The sequence below is a fragment of the Syngnathus acus genome, chromosome 3, assembly GCF_901709675.1.
Source record: "Syngnathus acus chromosome 3, fSynAcu1.2, whole genome shotgun sequence".
Lineage (NCBI taxonomy): Eukaryota > Metazoa > Chordata > Actinopteri > Syngnathiformes > Syngnathidae > Syngnathus > Syngnathus acus.
Genome location: NC_051089.1, coordinates 13,901,985 through 13,928,198, shown reverse-complemented (window position 1 = coordinate 13,928,198; position 26,214 = coordinate 13,901,985). Strand labels below are relative to the sequence as shown.

At 42.2% G+C, this 26,214-nt stretch overlaps 1 protein-coding gene across 10 annotated transcripts in view; it reads left to right on the top strand.

The window, feature by feature from the left end:
• Positions 1 to 26,182, top strand: part of myo9aa (myosin IXAa) — a 67,859-nt gene extending 41,677 nt beyond the window's left edge. For 3 of the 10 annotated variants that reach the window (XM_037248306.1, XM_037248310.1, XM_037248305.1), the window contains 34 exons: positions 120 to 254; positions 711 to 832; positions 1,513 to 1,654; positions 2,490 to 2,685; positions 3,652 to 3,771; positions 5,591 to 5,666; positions 7,237 to 7,377; positions 7,660 to 7,699; positions 7,781 to 7,903; positions 9,399 to 9,479; positions 9,665 to 9,775; positions 12,339 to 12,461; positions 12,917 to 13,066; positions 13,832 to 14,142; positions 14,650 to 16,299; positions 16,511 to 16,607; positions 16,826 to 17,035; positions 17,749 to 17,846; positions 17,976 to 18,109; positions 18,242 to 18,462; positions 18,745 to 18,861; positions 18,975 to 19,163; positions 19,238 to 19,285; positions 19,888 to 19,999; positions 20,731 to 20,792; positions 20,988 to 21,180; positions 21,265 to 21,393; positions 21,489 to 21,594; positions 21,669 to 21,800; positions 21,919 to 22,042; positions 22,789 to 22,806; positions 23,820 to 24,016; positions 24,094 to 24,233; positions 24,340 to 26,182. In XM_037248306.1, the coding sequence (XP_037104201.1) occupies positions 120 to 254; positions 711 to 832; positions 1,513 to 1,654; positions 2,490 to 2,685; positions 3,652 to 3,771; positions 5,591 to 5,666; positions 7,237 to 7,377; positions 7,660 to 7,699; positions 7,781 to 7,903; positions 9,399 to 9,479; positions 9,665 to 9,775; positions 12,339 to 12,461; positions 12,917 to 13,066; positions 13,832 to 14,142; positions 14,650 to 16,299; positions 16,511 to 16,607; positions 16,826 to 17,035; positions 17,749 to 17,846; positions 17,976 to 18,109; positions 18,242 to 18,462; positions 18,745 to 18,861; positions 18,975 to 19,163; positions 19,238 to 19,285; positions 19,888 to 19,999; positions 20,731 to 20,792; positions 20,988 to 21,180; positions 21,265 to 21,393; positions 21,489 to 21,594; positions 21,669 to 21,800; positions 21,919 to 22,042; positions 22,789 to 22,806; positions 23,820 to 24,016; positions 24,094 to 24,233; positions 24,340 to 24,833 (6,342 nt within the window). In that variant the 3' untranslated portion in view covers positions 24,834 to 26,182. Of the gene's footprint in view, positions 1 to 119; positions 255 to 710; positions 833 to 1,512; positions 1,655 to 2,489; positions 2,686 to 3,651; positions 3,772 to 5,590; positions 5,667 to 7,236; positions 7,378 to 7,659; positions 7,700 to 7,780; positions 7,904 to 9,398; positions 9,480 to 9,664; positions 9,776 to 12,338; positions 12,462 to 12,916; positions 13,067 to 13,831; positions 14,143 to 14,649; positions 16,300 to 16,510; positions 16,608 to 16,825; positions 17,036 to 17,748; positions 17,847 to 17,975; positions 18,110 to 18,241; positions 18,463 to 18,744; positions 18,862 to 18,974; positions 19,164 to 19,237; positions 19,286 to 19,887; positions 20,000 to 20,730; positions 20,793 to 20,987; positions 21,181 to 21,264; positions 21,394 to 21,488; positions 21,595 to 21,668; positions 21,801 to 21,918; positions 22,043 to 22,788; positions 22,807 to 23,817; positions 24,017 to 24,093; positions 24,234 to 24,339 lie in introns of those variants that run through there. The other 7 variants (XM_037248307.1, XM_037248313.1, XM_037248312.1 and 4 more) reach the window with 7 other exon arrangements.
• The last annotated feature ends 32 nt before the right edge of the window (positions 26,183 to 26,214 follow it).

Genomic DNA, 26,214 nt, shown 5'->3' with positions numbered 1-26,214 from the left:
TCTGCTGTGATTGGTTGGGAACCAGTGAAGCCTGGATAGGCTCCAGGCTCTCTCTAGAGAAAACAGACGTTAAATTCAATTGTTAATTTAATCCAAATGACCATTTTATGGTCTCATAGATCTTGTCCATCGGAGTGTTGGACATTTTTGGTTTTGAGGACTATGAGAACAACAGCTTTGAGCAGTTCTGCATCAACTTTGCCAATGAGCGTCTCCAGCACTACTTCAATCAGCACACCTTCAAACTGGAACAGGTGAGTGCGCAACTCAACTCTATATATACAGCCACAGATACACTTTTCAACCATTTATTGATTGCCAAGAGAACATTGAAACTCAGTCAATATGTTCAGTGTCCACACTTGAGCAGAAGCTTGCCACAGCTTCTGCCCCTGGCATCACACGCCACTCCTCCAGACCAATAGATCCATACCGTCACTAATATTTGTCCTCAAACAAAAATTGATTTCTAGTAAGGTGAATTTCACAAGTATTTTAGTGTATGAGGTCTCGAGAAAAAGGCTGCAGGGATTTTCATTAAAAGTCACTGAGATGAAGTCTTTATTGGCTAAAGCTCTTTCCCATGGACACAGGAAAAATAACATGCACAGCCAAGCAATATTTGAAAAGCAAAACTGCCTGCGGTGCCTTCGGTTTTGTCTAGGAATAATTTTGTTGAGGGCTGAGCGCACTTTTTGTGTTCCGTGTAGGAGGAGTACAGGGTGGAGGGCATCAGCTGGAGAACTATCGACTACATTGACAATACAGGCTGCATCAATCTCATCAGTAAGAAGCCCACAGCTTTGTTCCACCTCTTGGATGAAGAGTGCAAGTAAGTCCGCTGCTCAGTTCATTGGAAAACATTTGTTTTTTTTCTATGGGGAATCACAAAACTCATCAACCCCAAATAAATTGCCCTTTAACATAGATGATTGACATCTGTATCATTTTATTGTATCATCCTCAGTTCTGTCTGTTGTATTTTATTGCGACCCACCATTTGGACACCGAAGTTCCTCCAGCTTTAAGAAGCTGCAAGGCTGTGTTGTTTTGATTGAGCTCAGATTTCAAAGCACCTAGTGTCTCATTCCTTGGCTTTTCCTGTAATCTGTTGATTTTCCGCAGCAGTTCTGGCTCTTGATAAGAACGAGAGCAAGAGGCCGTATGAGCTCCAATTGACTTGAAATGACTGCAGTGTCAGAAGATAAAATTTCCAACTGGTTAAAGATCAAATCGTTTTAACTCGTCTGGAAAAATAGTGGTTGGAGGTAGCAGTGTCTTGTTATACTGTCTGGATGAAAGATCCATCCTTTATCACTTTTGAATGAGATGAACACATATCAGGAATGAATTGACTGTTGCCAGTTGTGTGTTTGCAACGTGGCTTCAAACAGTGTTTTCTTTGCAGAGATCCTCCCTCAAGATGTTTTCATTTGGAGTGCAGATGACAAAAGCCATTGTTTTGCCCTTTGCCAAGATTATTGCGTGTGAAAAACTTGTCTTTGATTTCAGCTTCCCACAAGCCACCAACCAGACATTGTTGGATAAGTTCAAGCGGCAGCATGACGGGAATAGGTACATCGAGTTCCCTGCTGTCATGGAGCCCGCCTTCATTATCCGACACTATGCTGGGAAGGTCAAGTATGGTGTCAAGGTTAGTATTAATCTAAGGGTATAATTGTCCTGCAATTTCCGGAATTCTCTTCAATGTTTGGAGACACCCTTCTTTAACACCTACGTACATTCTGCAATTTTTCATTCCGTATTGGCTGGGTTGGGGGGTTATGGCAACATGGTAACTCCATCCATCCATCCATCCATTTTCTATACCGCTTGTCTCCACGGGCAAGCATGTTTTTGGGATGTGGGAGGAAACCGGAGTTCCTGGGGAAAACCCATGCAGACACGGGGAGAACATGCAAACTCCAAACAGGGAGGGCCAGAGGTGGGATCGAACCCGCACCCTCTGAACTGTGAGGCGGACGTGCTAACCAGTGTTTTACCGTGCCACCTCGGTAACACACTCACATCGCTCACTAACCTATGCAACTCAGTCTCAGAAAGTCAATTACACTAATTGTGAAGGCCTCAAAATCATCACCATTTACTCTAAATTAGCAGAAACAGCAAACACATTGAGATTCATTAACAATAACCACAAAGTGGTATCCTCGAATAAAAATTTAATAAAAAAACAGATAGCAGCACGCCAACAAGGCCTGTTTGCCTGGAGATGTACTCCTCCACTGGCTGTCAATCAAGGGCAGCAACTAAAGACCACACATCAATAGTAGGTTATAGTAATGATTTCACCTTGTGTGCGATTTCTATTCGTGTATTTCTCCAGTTACTCATGTGATCTGTTGCCAGTATTAATTCATTGTTGTGAGAAACTCTGAAATAATTTTAGATTTGAGAGTATGGTGGCAATCAGGCAGACCATACCATTATATTTACAAAACATTTGTCTCTCTGTGTCTTTGACACAGGATTTCAGGGAGAAGAACACTGACCATATGAGACCAGACATTGTGGCGCTGCTGAAGAGCAGCAAGAATGCCTTCATCTGCAGTCTGATCGGCATCGATCCGTCGGCCACCTTCCGCTGGGCGGTACTCAGGGCTTACTTCAGGGCCATGGTGGCTTTCAGACAGGCTGGGAAGAGGCACACCCCCAGGCGGGCCGGTGAGTGCAAATAGAAGTGCTATGACAGATGGATATTCATATACAATGACAAAAAACTTTGGTTTGGCACGATTAGACCCAGGTATTTAGCACATTGCAAAACGGGTGCCTGGAGACTTACTTGATGTTGGTGATACTGAAAAGAAAAAAAAAAAACAATCATGTGCTGTAAATGCGCATCAAATTCAAAATATGGAGATCGAATCAAGTATTTGAATGATAATAGTTATCAGACAATAGTAGACTATTGTCTGTTGTTAGCAAACTTCCAACCAGAAGACAAAAGTGATTTAACGCCGACAAAATAGCATACATACCACACCGTTATGTCCCATTTGTTCATTGTAGGTGGCTTTTGTCACATCATGACATATTTGATGCTTCTCTAACTGTCGTTCCATAGTTTTTGTGCTCTGTTCTGTAGTCATACAGACATAATACATGTATTTATTTACTCCAGCTGTTCCTTTCCTTTAAACTTTCTGTCAACGTGTGCCGCTTTTCTTCACTATAGAACATGTCCTTTGTTCTAAATTTGAAATGCAGATGTTTATCCCGGTCTAGTGTACAACAAGTTACCGGTACAGCTATCATCATTTGCCTTTGCTTCAAATGTTTTTTCCGATCTTTAAAACTCCCAAATGAACACACACACACACCAAACTCAAAGGGTTCACGAAATTGTCTTATTCCTCTCACTTGTTGAAACTATTAAAAGGAAAGCCATGTGGTGTTCAACACTTATCCATAGAAGACATCTTGTGGAATGGCAAATAAAGCATCCAACTATTTCCATCAAATGCAGTTTCCAATGTCAAAACGTCTTGCACCAGTTTCTCTCCAGTAGACAACTGCATCCTTTTCTTCACTGTCTAATCTTTCGTTTTTCTGTCTTTTCCTGTGTTGTATGTCCATGTGTTTCTTTCTCTCCTTGTTTCTCTTCTCATCTTGTTTTGCTTCTCCAAGGGCATGATGACGCTGCTCCCTGTGCAGTTTTGAACAGTGTGGATAGTTTTAGCTTTCTGCAGCACCCTGTGCATCAGAGAAGCTTAGAGATCCTGCAGAGATGCAAAGAGGAGAAGCACAGTAAGGCTGCCAAAGAAAAGAACCCCCCCCTCCTTCTCTTCCTCCTCTACCTGTCAGCCCACAAACCACTGGGGAACTCGGGATAAGGGATGAGGCCAACCAACATCAACACAAGTGCCCTTTACTCCGACTTGAATCAAGCCAAGAGAGATCGGAAGCATAACGCCCAAATTTAAGACAAGAGTTCACAGGCTTTATTAAGGATGGGCGAGTACCGATACCAGGTATCTGTATCAGTGTAGATACCAGCCTCATTTCACCGGATCGGTTCTCGCAACATTGGCTGGTACCAGTATCGGCCACCCTATTACGGCCGTGCCAGTATCGTTTTACGATCAGAAAGTAGGAATTAGAAGAATAGAAAATTGCCATTAATCCCATGCAATTTTAAGGACAATTGCTATATTGGGATACAAAAGTCCATTTAAAAAATGAGCTCATTATTTTGGGGGTAGATTTAATGTATCAAATACTTCTGGTATTGGTGCCTGGTATCAATGCCTACTGGTATCGGTCTGAAAAAAGTGGTATTGAACATCCCTTGGCTCCATCGGCTGCTTAATTATCGTACGCATACCTGTTTTTGTTATTAGACTAGATGCCGGTTGGTCTCCTCTGTCCCCCCCCACCTGTCTCCCTCTTCCTTCTTGCATTTTCAGCTGAATGCTTTGTTTTCCTGCTGTTTTCACCTTATGATGTTCACAAGCATGTCATTCCACTGAAATGTTAGTAGCTAGCAAAGAAATGCATGTTGCCATTGCTTTGTCAAAACACACTGCTTCTGCTAGGCAACCATCACTGGCACTTCCATATCCACCTTTGACCTTTTTTGTCCTCAAGCACTGTTACTTGTCTACAGATTTGTTCCCATGTCGCACAACTACACATGCTCGTGATGATGATTGATGATTGATGCATCACAGACACCGAACAACAACATTATGACCTCTTAAAATAATATTAAATGATGTCTCATATGTTGTCATTGGACAAAATGAGGTAACCAAAAGCTAGACATAACTCATTGTGCAGTACAGTACTACACAGCTCTACCTCTCTGCAAAGTTCAACCAAAAAAATAAACTGTACAATTATGACATCTCTGACAGCGTCACTTAAAGTGAACATTATTATTTCACAAAAGCCATAATATTTGATACAGCTCTAGTAATAGATATCAAACTAGTTTAGTTGGTCAGTGTATGTGTGTGTATTCCTGCCGCTTATGTTCTTTCTTAGTCAGTGCTTTACACATAGTAGACCTCAAGGTTTTTATTTCCTACACACGCCACTTTCATGGGTCTTTTGTCATGATCTGTCTTTTTGTTTTGTACTGTCCTGCAGCTGCCGATGAGAGTGAAAATGTACAAATTGATGAGACTGAAAACGGTATACAGTACTGTCATAAGGCATCTGATGTCTCTTTTCTAGTTAGGCTAACATGCTTTATAGTAGTTGAACTTCTCAACACTTTTAATTGCCATTCAAAATATGTTCCTTGAGAAAGTGTAAGCTTATCACTGCTTCGCCATCACACTTTTTAATATTAGGACTATTACACCATGAGAGCACAATGCTGTTTTGAGTTTTAAAACGGCAAAAGAAAAACATTGTGACCAAAAGCACTCTTCTATAATTTGACACTAACAAGAGTAACTCATTTTAACCTTCACAGACCTTCATCTCTAAAAGAAAGCACTTGCACTGAAGAGGCACATAACAAACTACAATAACACTGAAGTCTTGTAGAATGATTTAGATTTGAGTTTGTGAATGAAAGTCATGTGATGCTTACACAACACTGTCTGTTGGTGAACAGGTGTGAGCAGGAGGAGTGCACGCACACCTCTGTCAGACCATCAGGGGAGCAACACCATCAATGAAAAATCTCCACGGTAAGACTCAATTGTTACATTCAGACTCTCTGTTGCATTTGGCATATTTCCGATCTCCGTTCAATTACATTTACTATTATACAAAGTAGGATATGTCAAGCTTGAGAAGAATGTACAGTATTTTTATGTTCACATAAATTTGTCCATTCCACGATGAACTGTCATGGTTGTTAAGATAATGCGTTTGTACTACCGTATTTTCCGGACTATAAGGCGCACCTAAAAACCTAAAATTTTCTCAAAAGCCGACAGTGCGCCTTATAGTCCGGTGCGCCTTATATATGGACCAAATTCCTAAATTTAAACTGGCCCGAAGCATTGTGTCATGAAATCAATCATAAGTGGCCCGCTGTAGACTCTGAATCATGAATCAAAAAGACTATGGATCATTATTTTGTGATTATAAAGTAATTTGTTGTGTCTGAAGTTGAAATAAAAAATATAAAATGGAGAATGATTTCATTTGGATTAAAAATCTGGCATGATGCATTAATGGTGCGCCTTATAGTCCGGTGCGCCTTACATAAGGACAACGTTTTAAAATGGGCCATTCATTGAAGGTGCGCCGGAAAATACGGTACATAAATGTTTCTTCTATGTATTTTGCGGACAGGTCAGTCTTTATAAAAAAAAAAAAAAAAAAAAAAAAAAATCCCCCCTGTAAATGATCACAAGAGGTGTTGGAAGCGATCCGTTACGATGAGACCATTAAGCGTGCTTTGGTCCCAGGTGGTGGATGTCACACTGTCCCACTGAGACTCTGAAGCAGCACTTCTCTAATTAGCAGTGGACCATCAGATTAGTCATTCACGGCTAATAGCGCTGACTGGTAGCGCAGAGCAACCCGCCTAAGCCCACTTTTGTTAGGCACTGTCAGAGGGTGTGTTAAATCCACCCCTTAATTAGATTTGCAACCTCTGCCCACTCTTTTTTTGGTCTCCTTTCCTCGCATTCACACGCTCTCTTCTCTCCAAATTAATTGAGCAGCTGCTTCCTCAGTGATGTAAAGTCACAGCTATGTGTTGGTGAGAAATGCCTAGGGTGGGATAAATATTCAGTCCCGACAGGGTGCTTGTCAGCTGGACTGCACGGTGCACACTGCAGTGCTTTATGAGGCTCTCGCAGAGACAAGTTAACACAAAAGCCATATTGTGCATCATCCTTTACTCAAGCTGATGATCGGCTGGGGAGAAATTCTGTTTAAGATTTTAGGCCAGAGGTGATCAGATGATTTGTGCTTGTTCTTTATTCAATATTGCAGTTTGTAGTTTCTGCTTCGCAGATGGCCCGTTTGAATGCTGCAACAGTTCTGCTACTTTGCATGTCATCAAATCACATCCACTGTTGCTCTGGTATTCTGGATAAGACAGGATGAATTGGTGTCCTGGTAGCCTGATATTTTGGAGAATGAGTCCACTCTAATGCAGGCATCTAATGCTTTAAATTGATGGGAGTGAAATGATGCAATTTAATTAGGATAATAGACAGAATGACTTCAGTAAACTTATTAACACCAAGAAAGAATAGATGAATCCAAAATAATATAAGTTTGGTGTTTGCTTTACCATAGAGATTCTCCGGGCCTCGCATGTAATGGACGTGTGGGTCGACAGAGCCGCTTCTCGTCCTGCAGCTCCACCACAGACGAAGACGGCGTCTTTCTCAACTCTGCCAGCAGCAAGCTTCTGGAGCGAGCCCATGACATTCTCATGTGAGCACCTTACTTTTTTGGAAATGAAAAAAAAAATCGTACTCATGGTAAATTGAAGAGTAGGTTTTCTAAAGGTATGGATTTCAAAGTGAGTGATTTTTGTGCCCTGTTATTGGCTGGTGACAAATCTACGGTCTTTGCCACCTCTGGTCTGATACCCTTATGCCGACATGTGGTCTCGAATTTTGCGTAATAAACAAGACTAATTAGGATCTATTGATTTTAATTAGTCACTGAAAGCATGACACCTGATGGATTCCTTTTTATACTTTTTACACACAGGAGGAACAAAAACTACAAAGCCAAGCCAGTTTTTCCAAAGGTTAGCTGACAATTTCTCTTCATTCTTTTGGGGATAAAAGTATGGAGTGTTCATGTCGTGTGCCTTGATTGTCACTTGCAGCACTTATTGAATGTCAAGTCACTGAAGTACCTCAGCAACCTGACGCTTCACGACCGCATCACCAAGTCGCTGCTTCACCTTCACAAAAAGAAGAAACCACCCAGTATCAGTGCACAGTTTCAGGTCAGCCAGGCAGATACGCATGCACACAAAATGCTTGAACAGCCAGTCTTATTAAAGTGCAGTTTTTCCATTATGCTTTTCACGTAGACCTTCAAATTTTGCCCCTCTTATTTAATGGGTTATTGGTCTGTTATTTATTCATCGCTCATTTTATTTTATTTATTATTTATGGTTTGTGCCTTCTTGTTTTTGTTTTGTGTCGCCTACTTGTATGTCTCGTCACCGTGGGATGGAGGAAACGGAATTTCGGTTTCTTTGTGTGTCTTGACATATGAAGGGATTGACAATAAAGCTGACTTTGACTTTGACTTTGAAATCAGATGTCTGTCAGTTCAAAACATTTTGAGAGTCTTGCTGGCATTACGCGATCTGACTACGACAGCGCAATGTTATTGGTTTTTGAGTTTAGTGCTTTGTGGTGATACCACGGCATCGTTGCCACATCATGGTTTTTGTGCCCACCTCCTTTGATCTTTTAAGTTACCTTTAAAATGATGGCATTTGTGCTGAGGAACATTATGGATGGCGCCTGATGCTTCAGCCGTACACATCGGTTCCAGAATCAGTTTGAATGCACCAGGTAATACGAAGCGTGAGATTAGAGGAAGTGGAAGAAGCAAAGACAACATTATCAGCGTCATCACTCAGCAGCCACGTTTGCTAAGAGGACGGTGGAGTCATTTTGACACCCATCGGGTGATAAAGGTACCATTAACATGAAATAGTGTACAGGCGGTTTGTGACTGTTCTGAAAATACAATATTTCGACACAAACACAATTGACACGCTCGGTTACTGGAACCTGATTGTATTTTTTAATTGTGGCCTTGAGTTGTTTGCTTCAAGTTGTTTACTGTACGTTTATTTGTGACTGAGTTTCGAATCGTGACTTGGCAACTTGAGTCTGCTGTAGAGTCAAACTGTTGTCGTCAATTATTCATTGTGAGACCTTAATTTAAGTAACCGTCTTGAGGGCAAGTTACTCTTTTGAAGTTTCACTGAATGTGCTGATATCCAGCGAGATATGTTGAGTAGTGCATATCCCAATGACATTTCGACCTCTTGGTTTTTTAAGTGTGACTTACGAGTTCATCTTACAGGAAATATTTGGTTGAATTAGCATTTGTAAAACGGCAGGGGATTCCGACTTTATAGAGTTTCCACTGAACAGTTAAGAAAACCACGCACAAAGTGCTATTTGCTGATTTTCTGTTTTCTTTGCGAGAGATGGTTGTTGGTAACGGTGCAATGAGAGCTGCTGGCCCGAGTGCGTGGATGACTTCACTTCCCACATCCTGTGCTGTACTGATTGCTTTAATCTCCCATGGAGGAGGCAGAGACTGAATTCCACTCGCAGCTGACGCAGGCTCACATACACACACAGATGAACGAACACATGGCACACTCGGCAATGATTCCTAAAAAGCATCATCAAACCTTTTACTGCTTTTACTCTGTTTAATTTGATGTCTTGTGTATGTGTCCTATTGTGCAGGCCTCTCTCAATAAGCTAATGGAGACTCTGGGTCAGTCTGAGCCTTATTTTGTCAAGTGCATCCGTTCCAATGCTGACAAGGTAAAGCAAGAGCAACTTGGACTGCAGCCACTTGATTGTTTAGTTTTCCCCAAAGCATATGAAGTACTCGAGGGCTGTTGATCATTTCCTGTCCTTCTCCTTTTCGCCCTCCACCGCCTGTTGCTCCCTCTTGTGTCATTGTCTGTGCGTTTCCGTTCCTCCAACTTCCACTTTGCCTTTTGCAGCTGCCCTTGCGGTTTAATGACAACCTGGTGCTGAGGCAGCTGCGTTACACGGGTATGCTGGAGACTGTGCGCATCCGACAATCAGGCTACAACATCAAGTACAGCTTTAAGGTAACATCGCTGTCACTGCGGCGACAACACGCTGTGGACCTTGAGCCATTTCATATCAAGTTTGAATATTTAAAGTGGAACAGTGCAGTCCAGCTCACAATACTGGGTTCCGAGATGGGATGGCCCAGCTCTGGAAAAACTTTGGGCTCAAGGGCGCCATGTATTTTTAGAACGGGCTTCTGTGTCAGGTCATTTTAAAATAATGGGTAGAATAATAGATAGTTAAATGTACCCTTATCATTCTTAATTCCAATACTGAAATAAGTAGTTGCCACTCATTTGTAATTATATTTTTTTCATCTAAGTTAATTAGAATTAAACTAATATATATTATAATAAATGAATACATACTGAAAATAAATCAAATGTTTTTGTTTACATTAAATCAAAACAATTGTTTAATGAGATGAATGAATTCAAAAAATGCTGTTGCCACTCAGACAATGTTAGTACACCCTGTACGCAGCAATGGTTATTTCAAAGTGCTATTTAAACAAAGATGAGTTGAGTTGATAACAACAATAATGTCCAGTAGAAGGGAGCCAGTTGCAGGGTATATTGGATGCTTTTTGATTTATGTGAACAGTTTGACAAGAGTGGTGACCTGCCATCGAACTCGGAGCATTGTGACACAATTAAGGACACAAAAGCATTTTGTGTTCTTTCGTCTCGGTTTGTGGCTGTTTTATTTTAAGAAGACAAGCTGTGTTTTGTTAAATCTTTGTGAAAGCGATGATTATCTGAGTGGAACAGTGACGAATGATGTTTTCTTTTTAATATACAATTTACATTGCCCAAAATGCATTATACTGAAGTGAACCGAAGCGTGGAAACAAGGCTTTAAAACGGTCGATATTCAAAAAGTCTACTTGTCTCCCCAGCCACAGAAAACATTATTCATCTTTTCCCACAAGCTAAGTAGTGAACAATGTGACTAGTTTATGTATAAAATTGATGGTTATCTGTGGTTTAGAAAACCCTCAATGAGCCAAAGTTTAGCCAGTAAACGGGCTGCATCTGCGTATCATATTAACATTTTTTTCCTTCTCTGCAAGCATGTGCTGGCCAGAACACAGATGTACCATCAATCTCACTGTTCAAAACCCCCAAAGCTTGAAGGATATTTGACACTCATTTTTCCACAAGTCTCGGGCAGTGAAGACTCATCCAAAAAAAAAAGTTTTGCTGATGTTGCTGAAATACGAGTTCACTTTGTGCCGTATAAATATGTTCGAATGACGTCAAAGACAATCCAGCGCGATGGAGGCTCATTGCATTCTCTTATCTATTGCCATTTTGCGGTTTTGGATGTAAATTTGTGCCAAAGCTTTCATGGCATTTAAAAGTTGGAGGCAAAGATTAAGTAGCAGGCGATTCTCCCATTTAGGCTTCTGACACACCCACCATTGCATAACCCAGAAATTTGTGCACAACCCTCAGAAGAGGCATGGTTCGGTGAAATACCAGGGCGACCCTAATTGTTTTAATTAATTTAAATGTGAAATGAGCTCGTGGATCCAGAAGTTATACTGATCCTCACCAGTGACGTGTGCACAGCTTATCTACAGGCTACTTTGAAGGCGCATGCCTTGTTTCATTGCCATTCACAAATCCCCCTAGAAAGACAGCTCATAAATTGCTTTAGGCAAACGCGCCTTGATTGGTGGCAAAGGTTGGAGGAGATTGCTCAACTGATCTCAACCAACGTATACAAAGGAGCGTCTTTTAACTTCACACGGAACTAAACTCATCCAAGAAAAACCTTCCTGCAGTTGAAAGCCCAACTCAAACAGCAGGAAATGAAACAAGAGTTTGATGACAGTGGGTTGGTAATTCAGAGCTAACTATATTGAATGTCATCAGAGGTGATATGGAGGCGGACCCAATTTTGTGGTCGGTGAATGTTCTGGCCATAATTATCGACATTTTTCGGTGAAGTGAGTGAGCCTCATGAAAGTAGCCTTTATGATGAGGTTACATAGATAACTTGAGCATCACTGTTCATCATTTGCCAGACATTCATCCAGACATATTTAGCGCTGCGGTCAACCCTAATGACAAATATCCTTGGCATGATATCATGTTCACAGATTTGATTGTGTCCTGACTCCTTGGAACAGAGCTTGTCCATTGTCTTGCCCATTTTGCAACACTCCCACATGCTTATAATTGTATAAACACGGCATCGGTTTCCCCATCCACCCCCGACAGCTTAGGATGCAGTGGATCGGAGCCACACAATGGGCCTCAGTTTGAAGAGGGTTAGGCCTTCAGCGTAGTTACACCACGATGACCTGCAAAAATGAACAACGAAGGCTTTCACCTGTTCCTTTGCAGCGTCTGCTTTAGTCAAGTGATGCTTTATCAAGAATGCTCAATGTCTGTGTCTTGTGTTAGGGATATATTTCTGCAAGGCCACAGGGATGTATAGTTGTATAGTGTTTTACACTAACAATTCTGAAATGTATTTTTTTTTCTAGAAATCAACTATGCCGGTTGTCTAAGTTTGGACTGGGTTAACCAAAATAAGCATTTTTCTTTCTTTCCTTTGTGCCCTTCATAGGATTTTGTCCATCACTTCTATGTGCTGCTCCCAGAGAGCATCAGTACCAGCAGAGAGGACATCCAGCACTGGCTGGACCAGCTGGACCTGGAACCAGATGGCTATCAAGTGGGCAAGACAATGGTATAGTTGCGCCTTCCTCTCTTGACACGCCCTTTTATGGATTTTAGATGGCATACGGTTGTGATATGCCAATCATATTGCACATTGAACCAATCAATGTAGTTCACAAGGATTCATTAAGCACAAGCTAAATATTGTGAGAGTGCTATCAGGATAATCGTGTTAAAAATACATTGAGTTAAAAGGAGGACTACATAACTGATGGAAGTTGTCTTAGTCTAAGGATTTAATCAAGTCCGTGCCCCATCTTGGGAGGGTGTGTGTTCTCACCATGGATAGGGTCCACGTCTTGAGGGTGCTGCCTATATAATTACAAGTTCATACCTGACATTTTTGTGGCCATGTGTCAGAGATGTCAGATGTTTGTGTGCACAGACTAAGGGGGAGTCTCCAACCTCTACCTTTCTTAAGCCGTCGTTACCTTACGCTAACTTGGTGGTGCTCCCTCCACTCAGGTGTTTCTGCGGGAGGCAGAGCGTCAGCATCTACAGGCCAAACTTCACGGTGAGGTTCTCAGGCTCATCGTCATGCTTCAACAACGGTTCAGAGCACGGTTGGAGAGGAAGCAGTTCCTTAGAATGAGAGCAGCGGCAGTCTGCATCCAGGTATCGTTTCTTTCTGTGTCTGCTTAACTTTTATTGTATTCATTGCCTGCATTCATTTTTATAGATGGGAAATTATTACGCATGATGGACTGAGTTGTGTGTGCTTGGATAAAATCGTAACTGTTCGACGATAGTTTGATATATCGTCATCTAAATGAGCAGTCATTTCATGTTTCTGTCTTTGGATGTTTTGTGATGAGAAATTTATAATCCTGCCTTTTAAGAACTATTTCTGAATATTGTCAATGAAAGACCTTATAGTATTATACGATGAGATTTTTTTTTTTACTAGTTTTGAAACACTTCGTTTGGAATCTTTTGACCTTGTATTGTTTCCAAACTAAAATCTCAGTAACATATAATCTTTGTTGACAGTATAGCAAATGACTTCTGACAAACTACAGATAAAATAAATGTCCTTTTGATTACCCCCGCATTTTATTTTTTGACCTTGTCAACCGTCATCTTGTCTTCCATTTCCAAAACAGCAAGGAATCTTCAAAATATACACCATTGCACATAGTTTCAATAATTTCATTTTTAGGGACAATCCTGTGTGTTTTACTTTTTAGCTACATTGGAAATCCCTTTTGACACAGTGTAATGATTACATTGTTTCCCAATTACTCACATGGAATTAATTCATCCACAACAGCAGATTTTTGTCCAAGTTCATAAGCAACAGTGTATTCTATGAAAAAATAATGACTAATATTAAAATGAAAACCAAATAATATTCCCCTGTTATTATTCTTTTCTTGACAGAAATGGTGGCGCTTGTACCGACCCATGGACAGTGAGGAAGAGCAAATAGAGCAGAATGCACATGAGGAGGCAGCATTGTGTCTGCAGACACATTGGCGGGGTTACCGGGAGCGTCAAAGGTTCACTTTGTGGAAAGAGGCCGCGTTGGTACTTCAGAGGGCATGGCGACTGTGGCTGTCTCGACGCTGTACAGCAGCTCTGGTCATTCAGACGGCCTGGCGCTGTCATTGGGCCAGAGAGGCCTACTTGCGCCTGTATGCTACTACGGTGCGCCTCCAGGCTACAATCCGAGGCTATCTTGCTCGGCAACGGTAAGACCGAGAACAGAGGTGAAACACCCATTGGTTTTTGGGATTTTTTTTATTTTTATTATTTTAGTAATTTGTTGCGTCTGAAGTTGAAATAAAAAAGACAAAATGGAGAATGATTTAGTTTAGATTAAAAATCTGACATGATGCATTAATTATAGTCCGGTGCGCCTTATATAAGGACAAAGTTTTAAAATGGGCCATTCATTTAAGATGCGCATTATAGTCCGGAAAATACGGTATATTGAACATTTGCACAATGGTTTTAGAGTGTACTTGGTCAATGTGCAGCATTTCATTATGAGCAAGCCTACAGAGCAGCTCAATAATCAGCTGATCCGCTGAAAGCAAACATTTTCATATAAGCCTCTAACTCCAGTGAAGTCTTTTGAAGTTTGCTGAAGTTTGATTTGACCACACTGAGCTGTGTTCATAACAGAGTGTAAACTAATATGGCAAGATTGAATTTTGAATGCGCTAAACCTGTTCTTATATCCTTTCAATCACCAGCTTCAGGGAATTGACCAAACAGAAGCTGAGGGAGAAGAAGGAGCAACTACAGAATGGACAGGTGAGATTTTCACCAGAAGAGGAGCCCCATGAGAGAGTGATGGGTTTGGACCTTTGCACTTGGGAGGACCACTCCTTCGAAGAACGGGAAAGGGCACTGGATAACCGTGGCAACAAGGATGGAGAGTTCAAGGAAGAAGGAATAGGAGGAGAATATGCCCGCTCACCTACACAGCACTCCGAGTCACCTCCCTCAGTCACTCCATGCGCAGTCGTGGTGCGAGAGAAGCTCAGAGCAGCTGATGAGCTCAGCCAGAAAGCCACCCGCGCCAAGAGAGAGAGTCGGCGAATGCGAGAGTTGGAGCAAGCCAAATTCAGTCTGGAGCTCCTCAAGGTCCGTGCGACCTGCGGTGGAAGCTCGCCCACCGCTGAGGAAAGGCGCTGGTCTGTTGAACTGGTGCCCTCCATCACACCCCCTCTGTGTTCACCACAGGGCACACCTGACAGTCAGAGCTCCAAAGGCAGCTTTGAACTTTTGAGTATTGAAGATGCTCCCAAAGCCACAGAGGAAGTGACTGACAGTGAGGACCTGTGCTCGCCAATCGGCTCACCCGGAGCACTGTCGGACCCAAGCGACGACTTTCTCTCCATAAGCCCTAAGACAGAGCAACTCAATAGGGTGCCGGCTACAGATGCCGGAGGCCATTTTCAGGAACAAACGGAACCTACCGTCTCCTCTACGCATCCGTCCAAACTTGAGAACTACCTCCCGACCTTTTACGTCCCTGCTAATAAGAGTAGCAATGTCATTCCGAGTAATCCAACCGGGGCACATGTACACGTTCAGTCTTCAATAGAAAGGCGAGAGTCAACCTGTAGGCCAATGGTGGTGGTGATCAGCATGCAGAAGGAAACCCCAGTGAGCGATGAGCTGAGCGAGCTCAGTACCAAGGTTGGTGAGTCAGGGTCTCGGAAGGAGACGCCTGGGCAAGTTCCAGCTCCGGCGCCTTGCGTACCACAGCCCGTTTCCACTGTCGATCAGGTCGTCTTTGAAAAGCTGGTGCGGTTGAACGAGGAGAAGGAGGAGAGGCAGCGTAACCAGAAACAGCAGAATGAGAGGGAAATGATGGAGCAGATAAGACAACAGAAGGAAGCGTTGGAGCGTCAGCGCATTTACTTTGCTCAATATGAGAGAGAAATGTTTGAGAAACAGAGGGGAGAGGCTCTGCGGAAGATACAGCGGAGTCGGCAGAGTGAACAAGATGATGGTGGACCTGCCACCTCGAGCAAACCGCCTAGACCCAGATCTCTGCTCATTGAGGGAACATCGGAGATAATTCCTCCGAAGAGAACCCAGTCGGAATCTTCTGACCCTTCGGTATACTCCCCACAAGGACGGGGTGTCCCCTATGGTGACGCTATTCCCCAGATACCTCCTCCACCTGCCTCCGCCCCCACAGAGCGCCGTAAGGAAGGCAAGTCTGCTGCGGAGGGCTGGGCACCCAAACTCACCTTGCAGTCCAAAGATGGAGCAACCAGAGTAAGAGCAGCCACCAAGAAAGTGCAGCGTGGTCATGGCTCCGCAGTGAGTCAATCAGCCAAACCGGGAAACATCTTCTTCTCTCCCAAGGACAAAGTAACATTTTCTAAGTAAGTATCAAAATAATAAACTACTAGCGGACGGGCGGGCAGGTTGGGTGGATGACAAACTGACACTGTTTATGTAATTTACCATGAGATGTTTTATCAAGAGCTCCCACTTGAACAAAATAAGACATCATGTAACTTTAGTACTGGCCAATTTATCCTTTATGTCGATGTATTTATTGTTTTTTTTCTTCCTTAAATATTCTCACTTCAGATTCGACAGCGGTAACGCCACTAAAGGCACGCCTCAAGCTGTCCCGACAGAGGGGCCTGCATTTTCCAGACTGCCTAAAGGAGCAAAAACACGTGATGTAAGCCAAATTACAATTTTTGTTGTTTTTATTTCAATAGATGTGGTTGAAATCATTTTGATGCTTAGAATGAGTGGACAAAGTGCATTTTGGGTGGCCTGTTTCTGTGTCGCACCAAAAGTGGTGATACGCAAACCTGTAGAAGAAGGTTATGACAGCAACTGGGTTCTATCCTCTTGCTATTTCAACATGCTGTTATCGCTTCCGCTGAACTCCAGGTGGGCAGAGTGGGGCACAAAAAGAAAGCCCGAATGTCACGGACTCGCTCAGATTTCCTCACCCGCGCCCCCGTCCTTTCTGTTGGGGGCGATTCAGATGAGGATGACTATGAGGCCACCAGCCCCCATCAGTCCCCCCTACCCCTCTGCAAGCAGAGCTCCACAGAGGAAGGCCTAGGAGGCTCTTCCTGTTTTAGTGACTCCGAAATGGTAACAGGTCCCACCTATGCCATCGCTGGCCTTGGCTATGCTCTTTTCTTCTGCTTCTTTTTTTCCTAACCCTCCCCCCCCTCACAGCATAGAGACCTCACACTTTTTTATCCTGAGCTTCAACATCTGTTTCACTTAAATGACTCAGTGGATGACACATTGTGAAAAGCCCCAAAATATTTTGCATTGAAATAAGCTGTCATCAGAAGGTGAAAACATCTGTTGTAAAATGAGTTTCATTTATGGATTGGAGGGTCACTCAGCCTCCCTTTCAACAGTAAATGTCTATCAACAGTAAATGTTAACTTGACTAGCGATGGAAGGTGGGCAGTTCCGCAAATGTGTTTTTCCCAGACCTACAACTAAACTTTTCGTGGATTTACTAACAACTTTTCAACTAACAACTTTTCCTTAATTTCTCACAGGTGTTTCTGCAGTTCTTTGCAGAGTTTGTTGCAAAATGTGCATGTCGCTCTAATCTGTTTTAATTTTAGTGGTCTCTAAAATTTGTGTCACTGAATTTGTCAACTCTGAATTCTTAGATGTTTCAATTTATTCGTTACTCTTTGGGGGGGTTTTATTGGCATGATGGAAGAGAAAAAAGGATGTGCTACTTTACTGCTATGCTGCCATCTACTGGCAGGTCGTGATGTAGACCTATGCTTTGGTCTTGGCCCAATACTTTTAAACCTTTACACACGTTTTTATTCCAGCCTGCAGGCTCAGAGGGAAACAAGGATCTACACAAAGTTATGTCATCGGGAGATCTGAGAAAAGAGAACTCTGTGCGCAAGAACTCGCAGGACGGAAGGTTTGTCGTTTCCCTGAACTTTACTAGAAGTGACAAAAAATGGAAATCAGCATTTACATCTTGTACATTTGAAACACAATTTTATGCACGGATCGCAGTCAGTAGTTGTTGTGTACTTTGATTTTTTAGCAGAGTTCGTGGGAAGATGCGCTTCTGGGGCAAGACCAAACACGGTGATAAGAAGGCCTCCAGAGAGAAGCTGATTTCTGTGGGTGACTCCTTGGAAGGAGACACTGGAGACAGCGGGCCATTGCTAAGAGAAGGTCTTCACAATCAATTTCATGTTTTGATTTGTTTTCCAATGGAATCAAATGAAGGGGGTTGAATGTGAACATCAACCTCACCGCATGTCGAGATTACTACATCTGATGGAGCTTGTGGCTTATATTGAACAGGTGAAGAAAGCCTGTCGCCTCGCTACAGTCCCGACCTGACGTGGGAGCGAGGCTTCCGAGACCTGAAAGAGAATAAGGAACCTTCTCCCAAGGTGAAGCGGAGGCGCAGTGTCAAGATCAGCAATGTGGCGGCGGAGCCTATTCAGTGGCCAAGTGATAGCCTGCAGATCCTCACCTGTATCAATGACTACAGAAGCATGAATGACTTTCTCATGAAGAAGGTAAGGCCACACACTAGCGGAGTTGTTTCAAGACTCCTCCTGTCACGTCCTTAATATTTACACTTTGGTGGAATATTTTATATACTTGGGGAGCTCCACTCAGTTTCAACGCGTAATGTGTCTTCAAGTAACAATGATACAAAGCCCACCTGGTCAAGACACTGCATTCTCAAAGATGGTGCCATTTTTTAAAAAGTTTTTGTAAAGCCCCTGAATTAAATCTGCTGGTGACCATCATGTTGATATTTCTTTTCAAATCTAATTTGTGTGTTATATTTTCAGATTAACGACTTGGACACAGAGGACAGCAAGAAAGACACCATGGTGGATGTTGTATTCAAAAAAGCATTGAAGGAATTCCGTATGAATATCTTCAACTCCTTTTCCACAGCCCTGGCGGTATAGAATCTTTTCCACAATCACGGACGGTTTACACTGTACAATTCAATCTGCTTTGGCTGAATAATCCTCCCCAGTGTAACTTGAAAAATGTTCTGCTCGTTTTACACCAGATGGACGATGGTAAGAGCATCCGCTACAAAGACCTCTACGCTCTGTTTGAGCAAATTCTGGAAAAGACCATGCGGCAGGAGCAGAGGGACTGGAGAGAGTCTCCTGTCAAAGTTTGGGTTAATACTTTTAAAGTCTTCCTGGATGAGTTCATGACGGAGTATAAACCTCTGGACAGCACACAAACTAAGGTAAGTCATCCAGGGTAGTTTGAGTATTTCATGTGCATGTGCTCATGTCCGTGATGTCTGTGTTTGTTTTACAGCAACCGAAACCTGAACGCAAAAAGCGGAGGAAGAAAGATGCAGACGTTGTAAGTTTCTTCAGTGATGTTCATCATCATAGAATTTTGATCTTGATTGGTTGCTTTTGCATTTTGTCGAATCCACCTCATTTATATTTATTTTAGTTCGTAAGGCTACACACACACCAACCGGCCACAACACTGTATCTGTTATCAAATATTCAGGTTTTTACAAATGTAACAATGTCACAAGTTGTCAAGAATGTGTTATTTCAACGAATATGTTCATTATTGGGGTTGTGGTGTGCAGAGGTGAAGAACTGCACTGCATCATAATGATAGCTGCGTCGAATACCTATTTTGTTTACCTCAGTTGCATGAGAGTGTCCAAAATATTAGCATTAGCTTCCAGCACACCAGTGGACTAGGGTTTTAACACATTTTTTAGTAACTGTATCTAGGAGGATCCAGAGAATTTGAGAAGCCAGACACGGTCTGTTTTGTAACTTTTGTTGTAAAGATACAATTGTCTCAAAAAATGTTAATCTGAAGATTGTAGATTCAGGGTAACCTCGAATTGAGGAATTAATTGAGAGGTGTTTTCCAGAGCTTTTGTCCAAAACGTTGCTATCACTTTCCAGTGAAGTTGAAGCTTCTTCTCCCATATTCAGGTGGAGGAGCATAACGGCCACATCTTCAAATCCACCCAATACAGCATCCCCACATACTGTGAATATTGCTCATCGCTCATTTGGATGATGGATCGCGCCTGCGTTTGTAAACGTGAGTATGCTCACACACTCGATTGTGGATTTTTAAAGGAATCACTTGTGAAAATAGTTAAAATGCTATTTCATTCAAATGTGATTTATGAAAGTAAAAGGGTGCCACGTGTTTTATTTTGCGGAAGAATCGTATTATTACTTTTGTGTGTTTGTAATTCAACCAAAAAGAACTTTGTCAGACGGAAAGTCCACATCTTGCCCCAAAACACTTAACTGCTAACAGAGTTGCGGTTGAGCAAATCATGTGATGAACCCGCACAATAGATTGCTTATGGCCTAGAATAACACTTAACCAGATATGATTTGATTAGACTGAGATAATGTGTTTGTGTTTATGAATACAGCTGGCTAGCCTTCAGGCTTATGCTTTTTTCATAAAGACTTTCTCATGATCTCTGGTCAACGTGCATCATAAAAAACACATTACAGTGTCTGAGTGAGTGAGTCTGGCTTTTGAAAGTCACATCCCGCCCTCTCTCCCTCCAATATCCTAATCAGATTGTCTTCAACTGGACTCATGTGGGTCTGTGGTTCTGCGACTCCACAAATGTCTCTTCACAATTAGTCCTTTCTTCACTCAGTAGTCTTCTCATGCCGGCCAGTTCTGCTCTGCCGTTTCATCGAATAATTTTTTCTTTGACTGGGCTCTCTGAAAGATGAGGAGGCACCGCCTTTCTGTGGATAATGGGAATACGAGTGTGTTTGATTTTTCTGCCTGTGTTTACCCAGTGTGCCGTTACGCCTGCCACAGAAAGTGCTGCCAAAAGACGACCACCAAATGCAGTAAGAAGGTGAGTTGAAGTCCATGACTTGAAATGTGTCGTTGGAGCCACTATGCAGTTCTTTATGCATTAATACCGTATGCTGATGCGGACCCATTTTTCCCTACATTGTTAGCAAGCTCGAATCATGCCATTATTATTGTATTGGTGTTTTTGCATGTGCACGTGTAACTATTTGAGCAATTATTTTCTCTCTTTGAGCAGTTCGACCCCGAGCTTTCCCCGAGACAATTCGGTGTGGAGGTGTCGCGTCTGATAACTGATGAGCGAACGGTGCCCCTTGTGGTGGAGAAGCTTATCAACTACATTGAGATGCACGGCCTCTACACTGAGGGAATCTACCGAAAATCAGGCTCCACCAATAAAATAAGAGAACTGAAGCAGGGACTTGACACAGGTAAGTTTGTTGTGACCAGGATGGTTGAAGCCAAAAATTCAAAGATGGCACATTTGACTTTCTTTCTGCTCTGTCTTGTCACAGATGTAGAGAGCATGAATCTGGATGACTACAACATCCATGTCATCGCCAGTGTCTTCAAGCAGTGGTTGCGAGACCTGCCGAGTCCTTTGATGACGTTTGAGCTATATGAGGAATTTATTCGTGCGATGGGTAAGTCCACCAGCATGTGTGTGTTAAAATGTGTTCCACGGCACATTCTGTGAGTGCCTTCAAATAAAAAAATATATATATTTGTCCTTTCTCAGGTTTGCAGGATAGAAAAGAAATGATAAGAGGGGTGTATTCAGTTGTTGACCAGCTAAGCAGAAATCACCTGAACACTTTGGAACGGCTCATATTCCATCTTGTCAGGTAAATGCAGATGATTTAAACGTGTTCAAACAAAACCTTAATGGAGTTCTTACAACCTGTATTGATCCTTTCAGGATTGCGTTGCAAGAGGACACAAACCGTATGTCAGCTAATGCACTGGCCATAGTTTTTGCTCCCTGTATCCTGCGCTGTCCAGACACGATTGATCCACTTCAGAGTGTCCAGGATATCAGCAAGACCACAGCGTAAGCATGTCCTCTACCTGTAGTCAAGACTAAAATACATGACGATAAGTGTGTGTACTATTCTTGTGGTCAGGAAATGTTTGTAATCCCACCGAGGTGCATTTTTGTCCCTCTATAGGTGCGTCGAACTTGTCATTTGTGAGCAGATGACAAAGTACAAAGTGCGACTGAAGGACATCAGTACCCTGGAGTTTGCTGAAGCTAAGGCCAAATACAGACTGACTTTCATCCGAAGATCAATGGTATGATCAAACTCTGTCTCACGTTACTTGTCCTGCATGGGTGCTTGCCGCCCTTTTTCGGATCCTCTCTATCATGTCCGTTATTTTGCACAGTAACCTTTACTTTGAACTATATTTGAGTCTGTGCTGTGCAATTGCGCAATAGTTGTAAGACTCATACCAATTATAAATATACATTTGTAACAAACTTGACATCAAAAGTGTTTAAGTAACACGGTACAGGTGAATGTGAAAAGTTTGTGGAAGGCCAGATCCGTAGGCAGGCGGATTGATGATTTGGGATGAAATTGAACGAGTAAACTGGGTCCTTTCGTCCAACGTCACAAAATCAGTTTGACTACTGTAAACCCAAATTACCGTATTTTCCGCACTATAAGGCGCACCTAAAAACCTCCAATTTTCTCAGTGTGCCTTATAATCAGGTGCGCCTCATATATGGACCAATATTGAGCCACTACAGCAGGCGTATCCAAAGTCCGGCCCGCGGGCCAAATGTATATATCTTATATATGGACAAAGTTTTAAAATAGGCCATTCATTGAAGGTGCGCCTTATAATCCGGTGCGCCTTATAGTGCGGAAAATACGGTACATTTTTTCTTAGGTGATAGCTGTTTACGATTTCTTATACAACCGGAGTATAAGACTTATTAAACCTAAGTAGATCCCTTGAACTGAATTTTGAAGGTTGTGTCAGGAAAAAAACATTTGACATTTTCTCATTTCATTTTCATGTCTATTTCACAGTCAAATACACCAAAAAAGGTAAAGTATATATATATGTTGATCAGTGGTGTATCTGTCGTCAACTGTCTTGTGGTTTGTGGGTTGTGTTTTTGTGCTCGGCTGCATTTCCAATGCTTCCCATCCAAGTGGCTCTGGGTGCCTGTGTCAACTTTTCATTCTGTGGTACGAAACAAGTTCTAATGCATGAAAAGGGTTTGGAGTTAGTGTGAAGACAGCCTTCCATTCAGGTTTGTGTGCGCAAGTTGCAATACAAGCTTTTGGAGGGGTCTCTATAAATTCAGCAAATGTAGGCTATCAACATGACAACATTGTTTAAAAGGAAAAACGAACTACTGATAAGAGTCGATGAAATTGACGATGGTCTGAAGTCTTTAAAAACGATCAGCTTTGTTAGACTCATTTGCTGCTGTTGTTTTGCAGCATGGTAACTACTACTATAAGGTCCACTACTTTAGGCAATTTGAGTTTTACAATCTAAATTGTGAAGGCGGATACTGATTCACACACTTATTTGCAAGCGTAATGCTGTCAACGTTGTCATCAGAGTATAAAATGGTCTGTTTTAGTGTGTCATCAGCACAGATAATACATGAGCATCTCAGTAAGTTTGAAGAAGTTGGAAAACATTTTGTGACATCAGTAAAAAAACAAAAACAATAGTGTCTAAAAATAATAGTGTCTACTGTAGATAGAATACACATTTTGGTGATTATAGCCAGCTCAAGAAATGCTAATTAAATCTAATTAAATCTATACATAATGATTCTTAGGAGTGAAGTATGTATTTTAGTTCAGTTGTGAAGTTCTGAAACAATTTTTTTCTTCAAACTTTTCTCCAATTTAATGAGATGCTCCTGTTCATTTTAGCCAAAAGAGTATGCTATATTTTTCACCCTGTAAAAAAGCCCCCCAACAGACTGATGAATTTACATTCTGAGTGGGAGCTAAGGTGCGCTTCCTGGAGATCCCCATTGACTTCCAGATAACGAACACTGCTCTCGTGCTCATGTTCTCATTGATTTGTTTTCCAGAGAAAACGTCTAAGCTTCCGCGCACCTTCGCCTCCCGTGAGCCCACGACTTCAGTCTTTGTCAGACACCGTAATAGAAGAGAGCGAGGGAGACGAGGGAGACGAGTCTTTGGTGGAAATCTCCGAGCATCAGCACGCAGCGATGGAGCAGGAAGAGAGAGTGCTGACGGAGCAAATTGAGAACCTGCAAAAAGAGAAGTAAATGCTGTCACTGCACATAATTGGCAAGCACTTAATGATGCGTGCTCAACTCACATGCTAATGTGCTCCCGCAGAGAGGAGCTGACTTTTGAGATGCTGACTCTGGAGCCACGAGCATCGGATGATGAGACTCTGGAGTCAGAGGCCTCTATCGGTACTGCTGACAGCTCTGAAAACCTCAATGTGGACCCTGAGGCTATTTCAGACTATTCTGGTATGTCGCTGTATAGAAACTGAGAAAACATATTTCTCCCTCTTATGTATCATGAAAAAAAAAATCGAAAAAGATTGAAAAAATGTAAACTGTCCATATTTTTCAGAGAGACGTCCAGTTTTGACTTCCCCTTGGTCTCGGAGGTCCGATGGAAAGAGCCCACGACATCGCACTCTGAGACGGCAACCCGATTCCCTGGACTCGGTGGATTCTTCCTCGAGTGTTTCCCCCTACTCCTCCTTGTCATACTTCCAGTCGTCGCCTTCTCCCGTCTCGAATACCGGCCGTGGCTTTCGGTACCACTCCGCTTCAAATTCTCCCTCTTCAAGCTCGAGTGCATCACAGGCCCAGAATGCGCCTCAAACTCCCCGCTTTGACAGTTTCAACTGCAGTCCGACAGCAGAGCTGGAGAGCGTGTTTGATGAAAGACCACAGTTTTCCAGCCGTGGCACCTTCAATCCAGAGAAAGGTAAACAGAAACTCAGGGGGACCAAACGTGTATCCCAAAGGCATAGCGGAGAAAGCGGCGGTCACAGCAGTGAGCCACCTGACATACAGCAGCAGTCGGTGTTGTACGGCAAGAATGAATTCATGGTATGAAGGACTCAATGATGACACGCCCTGGAAGCACGCTTACCTAGCCTTTAAAACCTAAAAGAATTGTACCCAAGTGCCGTGTATAGTGAAGAGGTACAAGATGGTCAGCGGTAAGGAGCTCCACTTGTGTGCATCCACTGAAGCTCTCACAATTGTGCCTTGGCAGCGCCGCACTAGGCATCAAGAGGAGACATGCTGGTCTGGAGGGCAGAGCAAAGGGAATGTTTGGAAATGTCAAAGACGGTGATAGTGAATATTCCAAGGCTGGAAAGCCAAAGCGAAAGCAAACATGACATCAGGGATAGCTGATGTTGCATTGAACCTAACTCTCACAATTATTAGCTGCTCTTGAGTTTACAGTTCCTAACAATCAATGTATACAGTGGTTGCTTGATTACGAAATGTATTTTCCCCTTGTATTTAATGAATTTTATTGTCACGTAAATTTTATTAGCCTATACATTTATAAATACTGTACAAAGCCGGAACACCAGCTTATGCTGGGTAGTTGAAGTCACATATTTATCATCTCGGGTTTTTTTTTTTTTTTTCTTTCTTTGAAACTATTTTGGTCAGAAGTTACAGAATATGGCAATGATATATGTGTGTTCATGTGCCAAGCGGTCTATATACTTAAATGCTACTTTTCCACTCTGCAAGGGAGATACCACCATCAAAGGGACCAAGTTAGCTGGTGTGTAATTCCTGCCAAGGGGACCTATGTACTGCGAACAATGTCAGATGTGTATAAAATCCTTGCATTAACTATTTAACAGCCATAAAGCAACTGTAATGTACAGTACAGTCCATATGTACAGTATAGTGAACAAAAATGCCATCTTTCCTGACACCCCAGTATCAAACCCTCCTTGACTATTTGCTCAATAGCAACCCAAAAAAACCCCATCATGTTGTCTGTCTTGCTTTTTGTTTTCTCTTATCTGTAGCCTCGAAGTGCCTCTTAATTTCAAGGTGTTACAAGGGAAAAGATCAAGGTCTGTCAAAGATTAATGATTAATATTTCATCAGGTTTATGAACAACTTATTAATGTGCCATCCATATAATGTACAATTTATTCCAAGACGATATAATTCTTAACCTTGGGCTCTTGTTTTTTTTATCAAGTGCAGAAAGCTGAGTCTTGAGTATTTTTGTAAAATTCTGTATCTGATTATTTCTCTGTGTAATTTGAGTTTAATTATTTATCAAAGTAGGTGATCGGAGTGGAAAAGAAACATTTGTAGTTTTGGGAGCGTCAAGGCCACATGGGGAGATCTAATATTGATGTGACTGTTAAATCGCCTTGAAAAAAGACAAAGTAATAAAGTGACATCATGATATTAAAAGCTTTGCTACGTCTCAAAGCCATACTGGTATATTACG